Source organism: Salmo salar, chromosome ssa16, assembly GCF_905237065.1.
Source record: "Salmo salar chromosome ssa16, Ssal_v3.1, whole genome shotgun sequence".
Lineage (NCBI taxonomy): Eukaryota > Metazoa > Chordata > Actinopteri > Salmoniformes > Salmonidae > Salmo > Salmo salar.
Window position 1 is genome coordinate 43,167,668 of NC_059457.1, and position 14,075 is coordinate 43,181,742.

The window sequence follows — 14,075 nt, forward strand, 5'->3', positions numbered from 1 at the left end:
GGTGTAACTCAATATTAGGAAGATGTTCCTCCTAATCTTTTGTACACTTAGTGTGTATAGTCGGGTGGTTGCGGATGGGTTAGCATCAATTGCGGGTGGGTGCGGGTGAACAGCTGACCTGTGCACCACTAATGTACGCCTACATTCATACAGGGCTATTATCATCATGAGTCACAGGCCCTCTGATGTCCATTGTCTACTAGCTAACTGTACTAGTTCCAGTTAATTAGTATGGGGACAAAATAATTGCAATCTATAGTATTTGTTGTTTAACACGTTTTGCCGTCTACAACGTTTTAAACTATGAGCAAAGAAATAGGCTAGAAGTTCTTGGATTGGCATTAACTCAATGGTTATAATTTTAAAATGGAAAGACAGAAAATGTTTATTAGTCACAAGCTTGAAAGCTTTATCTTGGAGAGAGCCGTTTGTCTTTATCTCAGGGCTCTTTATCTGTGGCATATCTTGGCAGAGGAAAACCTTTAACTGGAGACCATTAACCATCTCTCCCCTTCATTCACACACACATCAATACCCTATTCTCTCTCATAGTAGTTCCCCACAATGGTTCGGAATTGTGGCTTACAGGGACATCTAATACATAGGAGTAATGCTATAGCCATGGATTTGGGTATAGGGTAACTTCAACATTCATTAAAGTATCTCTCATAATTGAGGTCTCTATTCAGAAAAAGGAAGCCCATTAGCTTGAAACTTCTGTTAATGGAATCTTTCACAACGTCCTGAAAGTGCTGTTAAAAACAAAATACATTCACCACTGGCAGGAAAAGGCAAACGAGCGTTTTTATGGCTGAGCGCCAAACTTAGATGAACAAATTAGCAGAATTTTGTTCTCCAAGTGCTACATAACTTTGATATCCAGGGTCATATTCTTCAAGAAAGAGATGTGGTACATTGGTCTCATAACATTTATGGGACACTAAACCAGTGCTTAGGGAGTTTGGTATTGAAAAACACTTTTTTGCCTGATACAAATATTTCAGAGGTAATAGAGAAACCATCTCCTCATAATTTCCACCAACCCCTTGTCAAAGAATACCATGCGTTTTACATTTTCAATTGAAGCTAGCTTTTCATGCAAATGAAAGTGAGAATGTTTTTTCCAGAGCTTCATGTTTTAACTGAAACTAACAGCGATTATGTTCCATTCCGATTCATTTCAAAACAGCCACAAGACATGCAAGACCACAGTAATAAAACTCAAAGAACAGCATCATAAATCAGTCACCATCTCATGTGATATTTAACTCCATGAATTATAGTGTCATGTTAATCAGGGCTGCATTATTGCTGATTCAGCAGCTGTGTGATTGCGGTTGTGCTTTAGCCTATACAAAAGAAAGGGTTACAGCAGCTTTGTTATATGCAAGCTTGATTGTTTATGTTGACTTTTTTTTATTTTTCATAGCTGGTTAGTTATACAAGAACATAAACCTACTACACAAATTGTGTTTTGTCATTTTAGAGGTAAGCTAACATGAGCGTAGCAAAATACCTTTTCATTCTGTATGTAGACCCATTCAAAACAAATCCGATAGTTTTTCTTCTTTCATACATTCAAGTAGAGTATATTAAACAAAAAATGTATTCATGTTCTTTTGTATAGGCTAAATTACAACATTATTGTCTCATGTTACAATATGCAAATAAACTCCACAAAAGTAAAACATTTAGAAACCCCCAATTGGGACTCTGAAAATAAACTGTCAAGACTTCTTGACATTTCTTTAACCAACTAGGTATTTGTCCTCATATAACACAATCAACTTAAGTCTTCAAATTCCAAGGGCATAAAATGGATGCCAAAAAAGGGTGCTTTACATAGCTTACATTACACTGAAGACAATTGGGTAGAATCAACGTAGTAGATTGCTCTGGGCACAATAAAATTGAAGTTCTCAAATTTCAGTTACTGTTGAGTTCTTGAGGACGATAATTACATGTTTCTGACGGTTGCCCAAATTGATAACTAAACAAAAACTTTAAGGCAAAACCCTGCCTTTTCTGAACTGCACAGAATATTCACAGTTCTCACGTTGTGATTTCACAATTGGTGGAGGTCAAACACACATTGCTAAAAAATGGCTGTGAGGGAGCAGTAATGGCCATTACACCAGCCATTGTGTGAGGTGACCTCCACTGACTGATAGCGTTGTCATTCTGTGAAAACTACACTTGTCCCTTACATTTGACCTGTCTGTTCCTCTCCTCAGTGCTGGTTCTTGACTCCCTGAGGTTTGCCACCAGCAGGCTTCTTCTCCTGTTGCTGCTGGCCTCTGCCCACTCCTGGCATGCCCACTCCTGGCATGCCCCGACCACGGCCTCCAAACACACCTAAACATAGAGCATGCATATACAGTATGACACAAACCCTTTCAACAAGGAAACATTTACAAAATGATACTGTCATATAGGCCCCAATTGCTTCACATTACAAGCACCCCAAACAAATTTTCCCAATTTGCCACTCCAGAGAGAGAGGTTCCATCTTACCTCTGCCTGCTCCTCCCCCTCGACCCTTGCCCTGCTGTTTGTTCTGCTGCATGCCCCCTCGCCCGCGGCCCTTGGACACCACCTCTTCCTTCACCATGTCAATGATCTCATCAGGGATACGCAGGTACTTTATGGTGCTTCCTCTGATGTAACACTCAGGCATCCTCCAAAATTTATCTCCATCCTAAACGATGGGAGCGAATGGGATAAGGGGAGAGTTTCAGCATTAACTTAGTTTTAGTAGATCTCCTACAAACTGAATCTTTTGATTGTCAATAGTGCCATCTTGTGGTTATACATGGTCATTTTTCTGATCATTGATTCGGAAATAAGACTTGGCCATGTAGCAAGCCTCTTTTAGAATCGGAGAGTAAAATACTTACACACTCATCTCTAACATGTAGGGTCAGCATTCCCAAACAGTCCCATTACAAGTCCAAATGTTGAACAAACTTAATTTCAATTTACCTTACCCGTTGTCCCTATGTCAAAGGTAATCTGATATAAAATATCCACAAGGAAGTGTTATCAACCCGATCTTCAGTACACTGGTCTACATTTACGGTTTTTACTTCCAATACTGATGCAATTTGCACAATATAGCCGAACCTAACCGAATGGTAAACACTTCCTGCCGATTGCGAGGAAACGTGCTTCGGTCGACTACGTTCGGTCACATTCGGCTATTGTTTACATATTGTGCTTTGCGTGCAATACATCAAAGAGTTATAAAACACAGTGACAGAACCTACCGGCGCCGCAAAAAGTCAGGTAAACAACCCTCTCCTGTGGATAACCTATCTCCACCTGCTGCCAAAAGGACCAACAGCATGTTCAACCGGTAAAGTAAGTGTAAATATAATTTTTTTCAACATTCTGTCTTGTAGAGACTATTGCATCTTTTTTAGGGCGACTTCCGGCAGACTGATAATCCATGGAGTAACCATGGTAACAGTCTGATGTTTAGGCAACAATCTAGCCTATTCATTTGTGGTTGTCACTCACAAGCAACCAGTGGTGGAAAAAGTACTCAAAAGTCATACTTGAGTAGAAGTAAATATACCTTAATAGAAAATGACTCAAGTAAAAGTCTCCCAGTAAAACACCCACTGAGTAAATGTCTAAAAGTATTTGGTTTGAAATATACTCAAGTATCAAAAGTAAAAGTATTAAAAATGTCAAATTCCTTATATTATGCAAACCAGACAGCACAATTTTCTATTTTTTAAATTTACATATAGCCAGGGGCACACTACAACACTCTGACATTAATTTACAAACAAAGCATTTGTATTTAGTGAGTCCGCCAGATCACAGGCAGTAGAGATGACCAGGGATGTTCTCTTGATAAGTGTGTGAATTGGACCATTTTCCTGTCAAAATGTAACATGTATTTGTGGGTGTCAGGGAAAATTAATGATGTAGAAAGTACATTATTTTCTTCAGGAATGTAGTGGAGTAAAAGTTGTCAAAAATATAAAAAGTAAAGTACAGATACTCAAAAAAACTACTTAAGTAGTACTTTAAAGTATTTTTACACCACTGCAAGCAACCATGTACATATTTCAGATCAGTGGTCACAACTCTTGAGTCTCGACAAGTACTTATAGACAAACCCTTTACCCTTGAGGTGCAGATGACTTCTCGTAAATTTATATTCATCCAGTTGTCACAACTGACCAAGTGTCCGTTATACGTCTCTCCATTCTTCAACTCCACCAGCTGAGGAGTATTGGGAAGAAGAATTGGGGTTAGAAATCAAAGCTGTGTGGGTTATGTTTGTGCCACAAAAACTAAGGACCAAATCAATATGAACAAACAGAGAGACATTTGAACTCGCATGACTCAAAACTATTCAGAGTAAAATACCACTAGACAAAAATTGACTAATTTAATCAGTCTTTACCATTGGGTGGTTCTGTGCAGTCTTCAGCAAAGATAGAGGTAGCTGTGAATTTCAAATATAGAGTTAAGTCATTATAAACTGGGTGGTTTGAGCCCTGAGATCTGATTGGCTGAAAGCCATGGTATATCAGACCGTATACCACGTGTATGACAAAACATTTAGTTATACTGCTCTAATTAAATTGGTAACCAGTTTATAATAGCAATATGGCACCTCGGGGGTTTGTGGTATATGTCCAGGATCTCCACGATGCGTCGTGTTAAGAACAGGCCTTAGTCGTGGTATATTGGACATATACCACACCCCTTCGTGCGTTACTGTTTAAGTATACTATACATGTTCAGAACACATGTAAAGTTAGTTGGCAAAAATGTGCATGGCTAACGTTAGCTGGTATAATAACCAGTTAGCTAGCACGCTAGGTCACATTTGACTTGAAATACAAACAGTGTTTAAATACAAAATTCTAATCTATGTGTATTCTTATAGTAGATATTTTATATTTTGTGTTAACTATTAGCGTTAATACAATGAATTGGCAATTTAACTACGTTCACGTTACATTAGCACATAGCTAGCTGCATGGTAAACAACAGCCGCGCGTTTGTGCTCGACCCATTCCACCGTCCCACACAAGCAAATAACAGTCGTCATATTACTGTAACTCGATCAAATATATACTTACCATTATAACAGACTATATTACAAACTATCCGGTCAACTGAACTGGATTTTTTGGGCATTAATTCTTTACCAACGCTAACGTTTAACGTGCGGAAGTTTAACGGAAGTTGTCGCTACAAGTGTACCATAAGTCAATACGTCAGACTCAGCGAGAAAAACAAAACGCGAAAAGCAGCTCGAGAAATAGATGACTGCTTTGGAAGGACAGCAAAATCGGAGACAGGAAAGCTGCGTTCTTTGTTAAATGTAGAATAACAATCGAAAACATTCTCTACAGATACGAAGAATATGGACAATAGTAAGCGGAATGTTGTTGTAACAGGTTGGTGGGTTTTCCTCTACTTGCTCGACTGTACGTAGTTTCTAGTTTGTCTTTTCAGTCAAGCTCGACACATGAATCATGTGTTTCTTGTATTCGAAAAATAAAAACAGGCCTATGAATAACTGAACATACTAGACATAATTGCACTATTGTATAATGTTAGGAACGTGTCAAGGTATACCCTGACCTACTGTATGTTGCAGAATAATATGAAAGTTGTAATATTTCAGACCTCCAGACATGCAATAATGAGTCTATTTGACCCATTTTGCATGTGTTCCTTGTGTTTTACTAAATCAAATTCTAGTTTCAAAAAACATTTGTTTTACATACTGTTGCAGTCTTAAACAGAATTTTGAAACTAGTAAAGCTTTATAGTCATACTGTATTTCTTCTGTCTCCCAGACACAAAGGCCAGTTGAAGACGGGATAGCCCGATAAAATATATGTAGATTGCCTGGGAACAGAGGGCTTCACAAAAGACAATTGGCCAGCTGCCGACCCTCGCTTGCTCCTTTTCACCCCCATGTCAGACAGACAGATCCCTTGGTCTCCAAGGGAACAACAGACCAGCCCATTAATCCCATAGGGATTCAGAGTGGTGTCTCAACGTTACTGCAGCCACAATCACACATACACTCAGTGGTGGAAAAAGTACTCAATATTGTCATACTTGATTAAAAGTATAGAAACCCTAATAGAAAGTTACTCAAGTAAAACTCTAAAAGTATTTGGTTTTAAATATACCTAAGTATCAAAATTAAATGTAATTGCTAAAATATACTTAAGTATCAAAAGTAAAAGTATAAATCATTTAAAATTCCTTATATTAAGTGAAGCAGAAGGCAACATTTTCTTGTTTTTAATTTACTGATAGCCAGGGGCACACTCCAACACTTGGACATTATTTACAAAATATGCAGAGGCAGTAGGAATGACCAAGTGTTCTTTTGATAAGTGTTTGAATTTGATCATTTTCCTGTACCGCTAAGCATTCAAAATGTAACAAGTACTTTTGTTTGTCAGGTAAAATGTATGGAGTAAAAATAACAATATTTTGGGGGGGAATGTAGTAAAGTAAAGTAAAAATTGTAAAAAATATAAATAGTAAAGGAAAGATACCCCAAAAAACTACATAGGTAGTACTTTAAAGTATTTTTACTTCAGTACTTTACACCACCACATACACTATACTGTATATACAAAAGTATGTGGACACCCCTTCAAATTAGTTGATCCGGCTATTTCAGCCACACAATGCAATATCCATAGACAAACATTGGCTGTAGAATGATGAGCTCAGTGAATTTCAACGTGGCACCGTCATAGGATGCCACCTTTCCAACAAGTCAGTTCGTCAAGTTTCTGCCATGCTAGAGCTGCCCCGGTCAACTGTAAGTGCTGTTATTGTAAAGTGGAAACATTGAGGAGCAACAATGGCTCAGCCGCGAAGTGGTAGGCCATTCAAGCTCTCAGAATGGGACCGCCGAGTGCTGAAGTGCATAGCGTGTAAAAATCGTCTGTCTTTGGTTGCAACTCTCACTACCGAGTTCCAAACTGCCTCTGGAAGCAACGTCAGCACAAGAACTGTTCGTCAGGAGCTTCATGAAATGGGTTTCCATGGCCGAGCAGCCACACAGCAGCCACACACAATGCAAAGCATCGGCTGGAGTGGTGTAAAGCTCGTCGCAATTGAACTCTAGAGCAGTGGAAACGCGTTCTCTGGAGTGATGAATCATGCTTCATCATCTGGCAGTTCGACGGACGAATCTGGGTTTGGCAGATGCCAGGAGAATGCTACCTGCTCCAATGCATAGTGCCAATGTAAAGTTTGGTGGAGGAGGAAGTCTGGAGCTGTGATTCATGGTTCGGGCTAGGCCTCTTAGTTCCAGTGAAGGGAAGTCTCAATGCTATAGCATACAATGACATTCTCGACAATTCTGTGCTTCCAACTTTGTGGCACCAGTTTGGGGAAGGCCCTTTCCTCTTTCAGCATGACAATGCCCCTGTGCACAAAGCAAGGTCCATACAGAAATGGTTTGTTAAGATCAGTATGGAAGAACTTGATTGGTCTGCACAGAGCCCTAACCTCAACCCCATCGAACACCTTTGGGATGAATTGGAACTTCGTCTGCGAGCCAGGCCAACATCAGTGACCTCACTAATGCTCTTGTGGCTGAATGGAAGCAAGTCCCCACAGCAATGTTTTATCATCTAATGGAAAGCCTTCCCAGAAGATTCAGGACTGTTATAGCAGCAAAGGGGGGACCAACTTCATATTAATGCCCATGATTTTGGAATGAGATGTTCGACGAGCAGCTGTCCACAAACTTTTGGTCATGTAGTGTATAAACGCATTATAAAGCTAGCTTTTTATGGGATTTAGCTTTTTTTTGAGTGGCTCTTCTAGCATAGGTTCTTAGAAGAGTTGTTTTTTTCCCTTCAAGCAAATGTATTGCCAATGAAACCTGGCAAATGTTTGTATAAAATGTTTGTATAAATGTGTATAACACAGATGTAGACCTATAAGTAAGCAACGATCTCAAGTTAATTGAACTTTGAGTGAAGCCAACCTGACATTGAACACATTACACACAAAAATCTGCAAACAGTTTTTTTTTTTAACGCTGCCATATTTTTTTAGGGTTTGAGCCATTTGGAGCGCACACCATTAATGCCAGTTGGGTAGCAGTCCAGGTATGTATATATTGCATATTTTACATAGGCTATATTTAATAGATTGATTATGCATTCTGCCTGAAAACAGTAACTACAACTATAAGGATTCGTTAAGGATTCGTTTATTTTCTGGACAATAACTCAAAACCGCCTACCTTGTTCATGCCTGTTTGGTAGAACACATTTGTTGTCATGGGATGACAAGTACATCTCACTCAGCAAATTTCTTGCTACATATTCGTAGCCATATGTTAGCCATATAGTGTGAGAGAAGCATTATAAGGCTGAAGTGGTGGTGTGGGGCTGTATAGGGATATTGGATAGGGATATTGGATAGGGACATTGGTTTTCAGGGTGTCTAGACGTACTTGATAAGGATATTACAAGCAAACAAAGGGCTGCTTTGTGGCAGGGTCAGGCTGTGGTCAAACAAACCTTAGTCAGTGCTAAAATTAAAAATGTTCTCTCCTCCAGATTCCAGATATTTCCATCTTTTCCTATTTGTCCTTTCCCAATTTTTATGTTTATGATATCGTCCAATCATATTTCTGTTGTGTTCATTTTTAAATGGACTGAATAGACAAAGTAAAGATGACGTCTATTTATTTGAAAAGCAATGAGTGTCGTAATAATGTGAAGACATTTCTATGATCTTTTATGAATATGAATCACCTGTCTTCTTTGTTATAAGGAACTGAAAAAGCTGGGCTTGGGAAAGGACGTAGACCTGCATGTGTATGAGGTGCCTGTCGAGTACCAGGCAGTCCAGAGTTTGGTTCCGTCATTATGGAAGCAGTATCATCCCCAGGTAAGAAAGCAACAAATGGACTCTCCTGTCTCCTTTCCTGCTGGTAATATATTCAATATTAAAATGATATGCACCATTTTTGAATTAGTTTGTTTTGTGTCCTTCTCTGCATGGGGAATCAGTTAGTGGTCCATGTTGGAGTCTCGGGTATGGCCACCACCGTTACCTTGGAGAAATGTGGCCGTAACCATGGCTACAAGGGTCTGGACAACAGCCGTTTCTGTCCCCATTCTCAGTGTTGCATTGAGGGGGGTCCTGACTGCATTGACTCTGTTATTGACATGGAATCGGTCTGCAAGAGAGTGACAGCCTCTGGCCTAGGTGTAGCAGTGTCCGTCTCAAAAGATGCTGGCAGGTAAACATCCTGTTGCTATGTGCCTTTTGTGTTTGCGACATTGATTTTGTTAGCAATGTGCATGCATACACCTGTAGTTCAAATAATATTTTAGGTCTACGTTTTCCCAACTCTTACTGTAGAACCACCGCTTAGAGCTGTGGTATTCAAACTTTTTCCACCAGAATTTCTGGGACCCCATTTTTTCCTCAAGAATTTCTTGCGACCCCATCCCAAATCGAATGACACAACCTTAAAATCTGAAAAATAAACCAATAAATATATTTAGTCAATAAAATAAAAAATGTCTAATTATCTTTCTCAAAAACATTTGTATATTGTCCCATACAATTTTTTATTTTATTTCACCTTTATTTAACCAGGTAGGCTAGTTGAGAACAAGTTCTCATTTACAACTGCGACCTGGCCAAGATAAAGCAAAGCAGTGCGTCACAAACAACAACACAGAGTTACACATGGAATAAACAAACATACAGTCAATAATACAATAGAAAAAGTCTATATACAATGTGTGCAAATGAGGTCAGACAGGGGAGGTAAGGCAATAAATAGGCCATAGTGGCAAAATAATTAGAATATAGCAATTAAACACTGGAGTGATAGATGCGCAGAAGATGTACAGGTGCAGTGATCTGTGAGCTGCTCTGACAGCTGGTGCTTAAAGCTAGTGAGGGAGATATGAGTCTCCAGCTTCCTTGATTTTTGCAGTTCGTTCCAGTCATTGGCAGCAGAGAACTGTAAGGAAAGGTGGCCGAAGGAGGAATTGGCTTTGGGGGTGACCAGTGAAATATACCTTCTGGAGCGTGTGCTACGGGTGGGTGCTGCTATGGTGACCAGTGAGCTGAGATAAGGCGGGGCTTTACCTAGCAAAGACTTATAGATGACCTGGAGCCAGTGGGTTTGGCGACGAATATGAAGCAAGGGCCAGCCAACGAGAGCATACAGGTCGCAGTGGTGGGTAGTATATGGAGCTTTGGTGACAAAACGGATGGCACTGTGATAGACTGCATCCAATTTGCTGAGTAGAGAGTTGGAGGCTATTTTGTAAATGACATCGCCGATGTCAAGGATCGGTAGGACAGTCAGTTTTACGAGGGTATGTTTGGCAGCATGACTGAAGGATGCTTTGTTGCGAAATAGGAAGCCGATTCTAGATTTAATTTTGGATTGGAGATGCTTAATGTGAGTCTGGAAGGAGAGTTTACAGTCTAACCAGACACCTAGGTATTTGTAGTTGTCCACATATTCTAAGTCAGAATCGTCCAGAGTAGTGATGCTGGACCGGCAGGCAGGTTTGGGCAGCGATGGGTTGAAGAGCATGCATTTAGTTTTACATGCATTTAAGAGCAGTTGGAGGCCACGGATAATCTGTACTACAATAATTTGTACTCCTGATTTTCTTGTTTACCAAAAAATAAAAAAGACATGTTTTATTTTATTTAAGTTTTGGCCACCCTGCTGCAGTTCCCCAGACCCCGAATTTGAATGCCGCTGGCTTAAAGGGTGTCTCAGGAAGAGTTGGGACATGTAAAAAACACATTTTCAATTCATACATGCATAGGATAAATATAAGCACCCACCAAAGTATTATTATTATTATTAGAACCATTATCTTCATTCCTGTCTTTCCTGACAGATACCTCTGTGACTTCACCTACTACACCTCTCTGTACCTGAGCCATGGGCGCTCAGCGTTCGTCCACGTGCCTCCCATAGCAAAGCCTTATAGTGGAGAGGACTTGGGTAGAGCCCTTCAAGCCATCATACAAGAGATGCTGGACATGCTAGACAGAGCCGGAGAGAAGATCCACTGCCAGCACGTGCACTAAGTGACATGTTAGACCGAGCCGAAGAGAAGATCCACTGCCAGCATGTGCACTAAGTGACCTGCGAAAGCCAACTGCCTTTACCCCTTACACACAGGAGATATTATGCAGTTAACCACAAATAGCCCAATAACGGTTTTGTTTTATTACCTCTTCTGGTGCAAATTAGGAAATGGCAACGAAACAGACACTTCCAGTTGACTTATTCCACAGAAATGTTTTCACGTTCTTCGTTGATGTTGCCTCAAGCACTTTACCTGGCCCAGCAGTTTTTTTATCTTAGTAGTTATGGATAGAGGTGAGGTGAGTAGAGTTGATCCAGGTATAGTGTTTAGGTGTAACTTGAGCTTTCTCCACATCCTGTCTAGATAGCAAGAGTTGCTTCCGTGTTCTGGGGAATTGAACTGGAATTACAGGAATTGACAGAAGGGAGCCAGCCACCTGCTTGTGTTAAGAGTGCTAATCTTTTTTAATCTGTTTTCATGGTTTCATGGTTTTGGCTCTTTATCCATACTTTCACTGTAATATCAGAAACAGTGTATAGAAAAGCCCTTTTCTACATCAACTCACTGTACAAGTTCCACATTATTTATTGGGGTCTTTCCTTTTTCCTTTTAGTTATTTTATGGGGAATTTCTGCCTTTGGTTGTTAATCATCATCTTGAAGAGTTGTTTTTCTTACCAGACTTTTCATTGAAGTCTGAGGCATCCACTTGTTGGTACTACTTAAGTCATGCTAGTACTTCCTGGATTTATGTATATTATGAAATGGTGCTTTCATAAGGTGTTTAGCTGGATTTATATGTTCTGAATGTACCTGAAACATTTTCTGTAAAGCATTATTTAAAGAGAAATTCACATTGTTTTTGCATATTTCCCCCGTTCGTTATCTGAACATCTTTGTTTGTCGTTTTTTGTTAAAAAAATTATGATAATAATTTCAGATAGTTGATAACTTATTGTTTCTTGAGTCTATTTTCTTTATAAGTAGTTGTAAATTTGCCTTCTTTTACTAAGGTATCAAGGAACGGGTTGGTTGTATCAAATATTTTTTTGTCTGTTTGCCCAATTTTGACTGGTAGCTGTTTGGTATTGTTTGACAGATACAGCATTAGTTCAATGAACTTCATCAGATCAGTATGCTTATCACAGCCTTTTACTGTACTGGTGCACAGGATGTAGGCAGCCTGGTGAGAATTGGACCCTGTACTTGCATTTCTATAGCACTTTCATTTTGACTTTATCTAATTATTTTGGATGTTTCAACTTTATGAACATCGGTGAGGTTTAATTTTGCTCATGTTTTTATTTGTCATAAATAACACAGTATTTGTTTTCTGTTATCTCCCATTATGGGTTATTCCAGTGTTGTGTATATGCAGGACCAGTCAAAAGTTTGGACACACCTACTCGTTCCAAGGTTTTTCTTTATTTTTACTATTTTCTACATTGTAGAATTACAGTGAAGACATCAAAACTATGAAATAACACATGGAATCATGTAGTAACTAAAAAAGTGTTAAACAAATCAAAATATATTTTATATTTGAGATTCTTCAAAGTAGCCACCCTTTGCCTTGATGACAGCTTTGCACAGTTGTCATTCTCTCAAGCAGCTTCATGAAGTAGTCACCTGGAATGTATTTCAATTTACAGGTGTGCCTTGTTAAAAGTTAATTTGTGGAATTTCTTTCCTTAGTGCGTTTGAGTCAATCAGTTGTGTTGTGACAAGGTAGGGGTAGTATACAGAAGATAGCCCTATTTGGTAAAATACCAAGTCCATATTAAGGCAAGAACAGCTCAAATAAGCTAAGAGAATTCCATAATTACATTAAGACATGAAGGTCAGTCAATCCGGAAAATTTCAAGAACTTTGAAAATTCTTCAAGTGCGGTCGCGAAAACCATCAAGCGCTATGATGAAAATGGCTCTCATGAGGACCGCCACAGGAAAGGAAGACCCAGAGTTACCTCTGCTGCAGAGGATAAGTTCATTAGAGTTACAAGCCTCAGAAATTGCAGCCCAAATAAATGCTTCACAGTTGTGTCAAGTAACAGACACAACTGTTCAGAGGAGATTGTGTGAATCAGGCCTTCATGGTCGAATTGCTGCAAAGAAACCACTACTAAAAGACACCAATAAGAAGAAGACTTGCTTGGGCCAAGAAATACGAGCAATGGCTACCACAGCAATCTGTAGCGATACACCATCCCATCTGGTTTGCGCTTAGTGGGTCTATCATTTGTTTTTCAACAGGACAATGACCTAAAACACACCCCCAGGCTGTGTAAGGGCAATTTGACCAATAAGGAGAGTGATTGAGTGGTGCATCAGATGACCTGGCCTCCACAATCACCTGATCTCAACCCAATTGAGATGGTCTGGGCTGAGTTGGACCACAGAGTGAAGGAAAAGCAGCCAAATAAGTGCTCAGCATATGTGGGAACTCCTTCAAGACTGTTGGAAAAGCATTCCTCATGAAGCTGGTTGAGAGAATGCCGAGGGTGTCATCAATGCAAAGGGTGGCTACTTTGAATAATCTCAAATGTAAAATATATTTTGATTTGTTGCTTACTACATGATTTGTTGGTTACTTTTTTGGTTACTACATGATTCCATGTGTGTTATTTCATAGTGTTGATGTCTTCACTATTATTCTACAATGTAGAAAATAGTATACTTTTTTTTACCTTGAATGAGTAGGTGTGTCCAAACTTTTGACTGGTACTGTAAATTTCAAAAGCCATGTAATCCTCTAGTGGTACAGCCACATAATAACTTGTAGCTGATCCAGATTAATAGTATCTTCTTCCCAGAACAACTGTCATACACAATATTTTGTTGTTGCCCAAAATACAGTATGTTTTATAAACTAAGTGGTAGCATTCATGGACTCTATGGAGATTCATCTTTGTGTTTTTGTTTACCTGTTCCTCCACACTGTCACATGCCAGTAATTACCTGGTTATTACATATGAGTA

At 39.3% G+C, this 14,075-nt stretch overlaps 2 protein-coding genes across 2 annotated transcripts; one reads left to right on the plus strand and one right to left on the minus strand.

Annotated features, from left to right (window-relative positions):
• Positions 1-1,376: 1,376 nt before the first annotated feature.
• On the minus strand, positions 1,377-5,380 carry LOC106573909 (U6 snRNA-associated Sm-like protein LSm4). Its single transcript, XM_014149361.2, has 5 exons — positions 5,106-5,380; positions 4,421-4,462; positions 4,138-4,236; positions 2,515-2,698; positions 1,377-2,355 (listed from the first exon to the last, which is right to left on the minus strand). Exons 1-5 carry the CDS (start codon positions 5,106-5,108, stop codon positions 2,231-2,233), a joined length of 453 nt encoding a protein of 150 aa, XP_014004836.1. The 5' UTR covers positions 5,109-5,380; the 3' UTR covers positions 1,377-2,230.
• Positions 5,249-12,051, plus strand: LOC106573908 (pyroglutamyl-peptidase 1). The gene is made up of 5 exons (XM_014149359.2): positions 5,249-5,426; positions 8,071-8,123; positions 8,797-8,913; positions 9,036-9,268; positions 10,905-12,051. The coding sequence occupies exons 1-5, from the start codon at positions 5,393-5,395 to the stop codon at positions 11,095-11,097; spliced, it is 630 nt and encodes a 209-aa protein (XP_014004834.1). The 5' UTR covers positions 5,249-5,392; the 3' UTR covers positions 11,098-12,051.
• Positions 12,052-14,075: the final 2,024 nt, after the last annotated feature.

What these genes read in the sequence shown, in the direction of transcription:
- LOC106573909 (XM_014149361.2), bottom strand. An exon ending in CTGCACAGAACCACCCAATG is followed by an intron (nt 4,237 to 4,420) that starts GTAAAGACTGAT and finishes AATACTCCTCAG; the next exon opens with CTGGTGGAGTTGAAGAATGG. An exon ending in AGGGGGAGGAGCAGGCAGAG is followed by an intron (nt 2,356 to 2,514) that starts GTAAGATGGAAC and finishes CTCTATGTTTAG; the next exon opens with GTGTGTTTGGAGGCCGTGGT.
- LOC106573908 (XM_014149359.2), top strand. Translation starts at nt 5,393, where the DNA reads ATGGACAATAGTAAGCGGAATGTTGTTGTAACAG. An exon ending in GCGGAATGTTGTTGTAACAG is followed by an intron (nt 5,427 to 8,070) that starts GTTGGTGGGTTT and finishes ATATTTTTTTAG; the next exon opens with GGTTTGAGCCATTTGGAGCG. An exon ending in GGAAGCAGTATCATCCCCAG is followed by an intron (nt 8,914 to 9,035) that starts GTAAGAAAGCAA and finishes ATGGGGAATCAG; the next exon opens with TTAGTGGTCCATGTTGGAGT.